Below are 8170 nucleotides of genomic sequence, written 5' to 3'. Positions count from 1 at the left end.
ACAGAAACATAAACCAGATGTGGTGTGTTTGAGACTTGACAGCTTCTCCAGCTGTCCAAGTATTTGTGCAATCTGGCAGTAAACACGGTCTGCACACTTTCAGGTCCATGGTGAAACAGCAGGAGTGAATCCAGCCTAACTGTTTAAATGTTTAAAAGCTGTCAATTTGCTAAGTTTCCGGGTGTCTAAAGTTCTATTCATCGGTTTGATGTCTCATAAATCTCTTTGTTTCAAAACATGGCAAGACTGAGGATTTAAAAACTAGTACAAATTTGTGATTCAAATAAATATATAAATACAACAAATATCTAATATTCAAGTCTAGATGAGTGGTTACCAACCATCCCCACATAGCAGACAAGGCCTGCAGGTCCAGCATCATCCACCAACCACTAAAAAAGTTTGTAGCACAGGCATGCAGAGTAATGGACACTTTGTTACTCTTCCTATCATCAGTCTGTCAAAATGATGGGAAACAGGGACCAAACAAACATTCTCTCACAGACATGTTTTAACTGTACCAGAGAAGTGTCCTTCCAGATCGGGTCAAATGGTCTCAGAGGGTCAACATATGGAAAAACCAGGCAGAGAAAACTGACCATTGACCACATATTAGAAACAAGGAATTCATGATGCTTATCATGTTTTTTCATCAATTAATTACTTCAATGCTCAAGGTGAGGTCTTTAAAGATGTATTTTAAAACCAACATTTGTACTGTCCCTTAATGTGATAATTAATGCCATTAGACTTCTATATGTCGTTGATATTTTGCGGTCATAGTGGAAGACAGATGTGTGAGTTAATAGGTTGACTTCAGAGTGAGCTCCATGGAAAACTCCTCTCTCCTCCAAGGGGAAACAAGAGTGAAGATGGGTAACACCCCTGAAATGGTCTCCAGCTCCAGCAGCTCACAGTGGGCCGGTCTCAACAATGCTCATGATTGGGTATGATGTTGAAATAGAGCATTATAAGCAAATCTCCTAGTAGTAATAATTATTTGTCCATCCTATTATATAAATATCCATAATTCTCTCCTACCATCACCAACTCAACAGACATCATTTACTCTGTGGTTGTAGTTTAGTTAATGCATCTATTTATTTATCTATTATGATAATCAATAAATTATGTTGTTTTGGCTGGCTACTGGTTTAATAGGGTAAAGTGGTGCATTTACTGTAGTTACAGAATGTCTGAATAACCTATATAATAAATATTGAATGTAAAATGCATAAGTTCATAAACGTTTTGTCCATGTTGTTCTTCTATCTTACACAATAAAAAATAAAGAAAAAAGATAATTTTTTTCCAGAGTTGATATGTTCCATGAAAGAAGTTCAAGATAACAAACAAAGAGACATCATCTTATTTGCATATAAAACTTTATTCACATTATAAAATGTCCTAAGCTGTACATTCTAGTTATAGCTGTGGATTTTCTACATTTCATGACACACTAACTACACATGGTCTAGTCTGAGTCAAATCCATGCCTGAAGAAAGAATTTAGCAATTTAGACATCACAACATTAGATCACAGTAATTTAAAAAAAAAAAGAAAATCTTCACCAACACGAATTAACAATTTACATTGCACAATTTACATTCAATGTGAAAATGGCTCTAGTAGAGTGATTCAAATGACGAACCTCTGTGAGTGGATCTCTGCTCGTTTTTTTTTTGTGTGTGTGGCTTTTTCCACTTGTGCTGTTTCTGTATGTGGAACATCTGCAAAGCCCTTGTGATGGAAAAACAAAAGAAACTAAGCTGAACTAATCTTTTTTCCGGGAAGACTGCTAGTGACGGGCAGAACAGTGAACACCCAGTTTCCCCTAGAGCCTGCAAGGCCGGTTACACCCTCAAAAATACTCAACAATCAACATACTGATGATTTAGCTGCATGGGGAGTTAGAGCGAGCTAAAAAAAAAAAAGTAAACCTAACCCTGATGATAGTGTTAAGAGGGAAGGTCAAGAGGTCATTCAGATAAGAAGGGTTCATCATCTGGGGAGCAGGCTTGGGATTAATGAATGAATCTATTTCTTTCTTTCCTTTTTTTTTTTGGATATGTATACTACTGGTGATGATGAGATCAATGTAGTCGTGAGAATTCATCCTCTGGACCAAAAAAGGTTTACACACAAGGAATTATCATATGGGCAGTACTTTCTTTTACTTTCTTACTTTTCTTTGTCTGGTACTTTACTTAGAGGTTAATCACTCAACAGACTAACTGACCAACATCATCATGTGTCACTGACGTTGTCGGGGCAGAAACAAAGAGACTGATGACATCTAAGTTTAAGTTTTGTCAGCGCTTTGAAACTTTTTCTCATCTGGCATACACTTTATTTTACACACTTTTTCTGTAGAGAAATGTAGGAGCCAGATATGTGTGCGCTCCATAATACTGTGGATGAATTGCTTTGTCTACACAGTGTTAAACCACACAGGTATGTTTTGGATTACCATGGGAGCTTCTACTGAATGATGCTCAAAGGAAACACATCAGAGAGTTGTTCAGACTAAAACATTTCACACTGTAAAGTATTCAGACATGGAGGTGTGACACAAGTACAGTGGTACACCTTGGAGACTAAGAATGCCTGTGCATAGCCTGGATATATACATTTATTATCTTTAAATATATAAAATAACATTAAACTGAATGTTTTAGAGTGAAGAGAGAGAATGTGCAAGAAAAAAAAGAATAATGCAAGAGTGTCTGTGGTTAAAAAGCACCCTGGAAATGAAGCCAACCCTGGTGCACATACAGTACGATACATCTTTAGCCTGATCTGGCTGCACCCAAATCTGCCATGGTCAACAATTTTGCTTTATCTCATCAATTAGCCTACTGACCAGTAACACACCAGGCTAACACAACACAATGCTGCCACTATGTCCTTCTTCGGGGCACTGTGCATGTTATTTTGAACCAGAGCTGGGACTTTAAACAACAAAACGTTCCTAACAAGTGAATATGCCAAACTCAAGAGAAAGGCATGGGAAAGAATAAGAGATAGATAGATACTACAGAATTACAATTTCAGGTCAGATGAGAAAAAAAGTAAATAAATGGAGAATAAAATTATATAAGATTAAATAATGTCTTAATAAATATATATACTGTATATATTTAAAAAAAAAAATGAATTACTGAATTAAAATTAATGTCCAGTTGCATGTGTGTTGACTGCAGTGCTGCTGTTTCAGCCTGACACCATGCAGCAGAGTCCAGGGAAACGTCTCTTCCTCTGTCTGACCAATGGATGTGGAGTTAGATTCAGCAAGCTGCTGTCATCTGAAACAAACAAAAATATGTCATTATGTCTTTCTATCACAACACAAATGCTGATTTTGTTTTGTCTGGAAAAGGCTACTTCATTTAGTATCTTAGTCTAAGGATTGGAAATAGGGACACATAGTCTTGGCCCTGTGCAAACGTAAAAGACACCCACCACCCATCTAAAATTACCCCAATTATTTTTATTTGGTAGTGAGATAAAGAAAGTGGCAACGGAACGGAACGGAAGCAACGCAATGCAACACAACACAATATGATGTAACATAATGTGGGTAGCAATGCTAATTTAGACTCTAGTTTTACATTTGCATCCAGGCTGCTCTGAGGAAGCAGTGCTGCGCAGAGGATGTATTAAAACCTTGTGTATTGTGAACGGCACAAAGCTCTGACGTAGTGGCTGTGTAGCAACAACAAACCCTGAAAGCAGCACAATTGAAAATAATATAAACATTGAATAAGCTAATCTCCCCAAAACTGCTACTTTAATCATTTTAGAGGTACTGTATAACCATAGAGTTCTATCATAACAAAAAAAAGCTGAGATTAACTTCTGATACTGTATATAGCTATACCAAGAAAATGTATTATTGGGCTTCACAGTAACATTTATTTTCAATTTATTCAACACCCACACCTACATGAAACTTGTATGGTATCAGCTACTATTCAACTGAATGATTTTCAGATTTTATTGTCTTGAACAATATTTATTTCACATTAAAGATATTATGAATATCATCTGCCACTAACATATCATACCTTGGTTTTTCAGTGGTAATGGCATTGTGTCCCTGAGTTTGCTGAGTAAGTTTCTCATCTCTCGCATATCTCTGTGAAGACAGAGAAACAAATGTTTCAGCAGTCTGGTTCACTCATGAGTTGACAACACAGTTTAAGTTCCATCCGAAACAGTGTAAGCTGACAAAAAGCAAGTCACTGTACCTCTCTATGTTTTCAATATCATTTCCCACCAACCACTGCTCCTGAGGGAAGTCTATGGGAGAAGAGGATCGGTCCTCCAAGATGGGAACGTCAGAGCTCTCATCCATCCTGAAGTCCACCCTCGGCTCTGAATCTGTTCCTTCAGGGCCGAACAGAGATGCTGTCAATACCAACAACTCGATCAATACAACAGACTTACCACATCTATAAATCCTTATGGAAATAGGAACGGTGGTGCCTGTCAAAATGCTATCATGTAGGCCTACATTGGCTGAGTTTGAGAATTGAACTTTAAAAAGGAGATGATTTTGAAATGAAAATGTAGCAGAAATGTCAGTTTTAATTTAATTTACAAGTAACAAGTAACAGATTTTTTTTTAAATCTTATATTATTAAAAAGAAAGAAAGAAAATGAATTGTAGCAACTCTGTAAATGTTGGCTCTGGTGACAGCTCTCTGCTGCCCTCCACTGTGTGGTTAAATACAGTTGTCTTCGAATTTTGGCTTGATCCAATGGCATTTATAATGATAATATTTTATTTTACTCATTCATTTTTCTCTCTCCCTCTCTCTCTATAAAATGAGGTTAAATAAAAAAAATTTTATGCAATGTACGTAGGCCTATGACACTTGAGTAACAAAAGTTGTATTGATTGGACTTCAAGCAGGAAAATAGTCAGGAAAATAGATCTGAAATGCATTTGTAACTGCACTTGGAGTCTATTAATGCATTTGAGACAGTCTGCTAATTTAATGTCACAGCATTAATCAGATTTCTCACATCAGAGAACCCTGGCCAACCTTTTGATTTGCACAAAAATGTCAAGTCATAAAACCTTTTTTTCTTAAATCAGGCTTTTAAATTGCTCTTTTTTTTCTTATCTTACTGATGGACTAATGGACGGATATTAACACCTAGTTTACAAATTACACAATGATTACACCCATGTGACGACAGAATGAACCAGTTAACAATATTACACTTGAGTGAAAATTAGTTTATCTGGGTTAATACTTTGAAATTCTCGTCTCTCTAAATATGGCGGAACAAAGATATTGTGATGGTACTTTTTCTGTGTAGCTGCAGCACCCCCAGCAGGCACATGGATTTGAGCATCTCCGTTATGAACATCTCCAGGCAGCACTGCAGCTGGATGAAGAGCCGACAGATCTCAGGGTGGATTTCTCCGTCCTCCGGTCTGCAGCAGCACAGAGAGGAGGGGTGAGAGGAAGGAGGCGAGGAAGGAAAACAGAGAAAGAAAACGAAAAAACATCAGGGAGCTGAAGTTCTGAAATACGCTGCAGATATTTTTCCAATAGTTTTCAATATACTGATCAGAAAAATCAAGTCAACAACACTTGGAACTTCACAAACCCAGAGTGGAGCTGCTACCTACCCTTGTCCTGGGATTTCAATAATTTGACATTCACTTCCACCAATACATTCTAAAACACTGCTGATTAAACTATTTCCCATAAAGAAAAATTATTTCTCAGACAGTTTCTCCTTTCAGAGCTTGTGTGGGAATACAGTCCCCTCTCTTCTTATTGACGAATACCAATGTGTATTTCTCTTCTGCAATCTGATTTGTTGTTTTCGTGTCAGTCTCTGTGTAACTTTGTATAGCAAAGTGCCACACAGAGATGGAGATGTAGCTCACTGCTGTCTATCAGCCTGGAGGGACGTTTCTCTACTGAAGTGGGAAAATCAGGGCTACTAATAATATCAGTGATGGACAGCTGCCATGTTCTCATCAAAACTGATGGAGCTCGGACTGCACACTTGGGGGGTCCTGTCTCTTACCCTGAAACCGCGATGACGGCGAGGTCCTGGTGCGCCGCCCGGGCCATGGAGCATCCTTTGGAGCGCGTGTGGTGCATCTGAGCGCGCAGAGACGGACAGTCGGCCGAGATCTCCCCGATGGATATGACTTGCTCCCGATACAGTGCCACCAGGGTGTTGAATTCCTGGACAGTCTAGGGAGAATAAAAAACAAAAAACGTCAACACCGACTCTCCTGGCATGAGCCTGAACACACCATCACAGCCCAACAATGCATCCTCAATCTACGGACAGATTGCCATAATAATAATAATAATAATAATAATAATAATAAAAACATTACCAAGCCGGATAGGATACTCTGCACCTGTTTACTGTCCCTTTTGCGCCACTGCTGCATCATGATAAGAATCTGGTGGGTGCATAAGCCTGTCCTCTGGTGCACAGCGACATTACAGTATATCCACGCTCGGTGTTTTCAGTATAGGCTATACTCACCATCCTGCTGCCGTCCACAGCTCCCTCCGTGCTCTCCCTGCGCTCGGGCTCCGTCTGCGCGCCTCTACTGACGGGGAAGATGCTGCTCCCTGCAGATCTTGGGCGCTTTTTCCGCCCGTACGGTGCAGAACACATTCATGCACACCCAACCACCGGAGCCCAGTCCGACGCAGACAGAGAGGAGGAGACAGGGGAGAGAAAGAAAGAGAGAGAGAGAGAGAGAGAAATAAAAGAGAAGGAGATTCGCCCCCCCTCCCCTCCTCTTTTCTGATCGCCGAGGTGAGGAGGAAAATAAAAGAGCCTCTTGGACGCTGCACGCTCTTTTTTTCTTTTCTTAATATATATATCTAAAGCGCACCGCGGTGGCAGTGTGTGGTTATTCCCCGGAGCAGGACCGTGTAGTGGGCCGGACGGACCCCCAGCAGCTCCCTCTGCATCCCAGCCGAGAGGAGAGTCACCTTCAGCCGAGAGGGAGGCCGAGAGGGAGGCTCCTCCGTCTTCCGCCGCGCGCTCACGTGTGAGGAGGATTCAGAGAGAGCCAACAGCAAAACAAGTCGTCACCCTCCCGACTGGCGATTAACTGTTTAAGAGCAACCGGAGGTCCAGAGACAACAACAGACATGCAAGGCTGTCCTCTCTCCTCCTCTGTGGGGCAGGACACTATATAGAAGACACGTCGGTGCATTTGCTGCTAAGACCTTGATAGTGATGATAGTAGGGTAGAGAGCTGCATAAAGGCTCTCCGTGCTGTGCTGCAGACGTGAACACATTGAGCATCAGTGTGGGGCCGGAGTTTGGATGCTGCTGCTGCTGTGTGGAAACCTTTGATTAAAGCTGCAGTTACTCGTTTGGTCACTAGGGGGCAGAGAAACTCCAAGACAAGCAGACAGGCAGCAGCCCAGACATTATTGTACTAGGCTACATGTTTGTGTTATTTGACGTGGTGTCAGGTTTAGTCAGGGTCTGGCCTGCAGTGGGTCCAGATTAACCTTTTGCCCAGTTAGCATACACTGGTACAGAGACAGAGCTGAGTGCTGCTGTGTCTGGATCAGCAGAAAACAGTGTGTAATATGTGTCTAAATGCAGATTTCAGCTCTCCCTGATTCAGCTGGCCTAATACAATGCAGACTTGCTTGTAGGAAAAGGGGTCGCTCAGAGGTTGAGAAAAAAAGTAGGCTGGCACTAAAGATAAAGGTTACACTTCACCTGAAAGTGTTCTATGGGGCCATTTGGTGTGGATGACTGTAAATCTATTCCCTCTCCTTTTAGCTGTGGTTTGGTCTCCACCATCCCCTCAAAAAAGTATGTTTTGCCATTTTAAAGGGATAGTTCAAAATTTTGGCAAATTGGCCCATTGCCATAATTCCTATAGTTTTAGCAGTAGTTTGTTACCTTTAATTGTCAGTGCAAGATATTTTTAGAACGGCAGAGCAGAGCCGTAAGCTGCTCAGAGCAACACTACGGAAGATAATGGAATTTCTTTGTTTCCCTCATCAAACTCATCAAATACACAATCCAAAAACTCCCAAACTCTCCCGTGGACAAGTTGTGACCTGCGCATTCACCACGCTATGAGATAACAGAACATTACAAGACAGAGTTGTTTTCGAGGCAAATGCATTGTCGAAAAACTGTCCC

At 40.6% G+C, this 8170-nt stretch overlaps 1 protein-coding gene across 2 annotated transcripts; it reads right to left on the bottom strand.

The window, feature by feature from the left end:
- Positions 1-1368: 1368 nt before the first annotated feature.
- On the bottom strand, positions 1369-6749 carry rgs7bpb (regulator of G protein signaling 7 binding protein b). 2 transcript variants are annotated; one of them, XM_085793949.1, is made up of 6 exons: positions 6533-6749; positions 6056-6228; positions 5320-5450; positions 4252-4411; positions 4069-4139; positions 1369-3306 (listed from the first exon to the last, which is right to left on the bottom strand). In XM_085793949.1, exons 1-6 carry the CDS (start codon positions 6665-6667, stop codon positions 3215-3217), a joined length of 762 nt encoding a protein of 253 aa, XP_085650075.1. In that variant the 5' UTR covers positions 6668-6749; the 3' UTR covers positions 1369-3214. The 2 variants fall into 2 exon arrangements, with proteins under 2 accessions (XP_085650075.1, XP_085650076.1); XM_085793950.1 differs by having other exon boundaries at positions 4252-4390.
- Between the last annotated feature and the right edge of the window lie 1421 nt (positions 6750-8170).

Source organism: Trachurus japonicus, chromosome 12 (assembly GCF_045865225.1).
Source record: "Trachurus japonicus isolate A0001 chromosome 12, Traja_1.0".
Lineage (NCBI taxonomy): Eukaryota > Metazoa > Chordata > Actinopteri > Carangiformes > Carangidae > Trachurus > Trachurus japonicus.
Note: the sequence above shows the minus strand (reverse complement) of the source record. Positions and strands in the feature narration are given on the sequence as shown.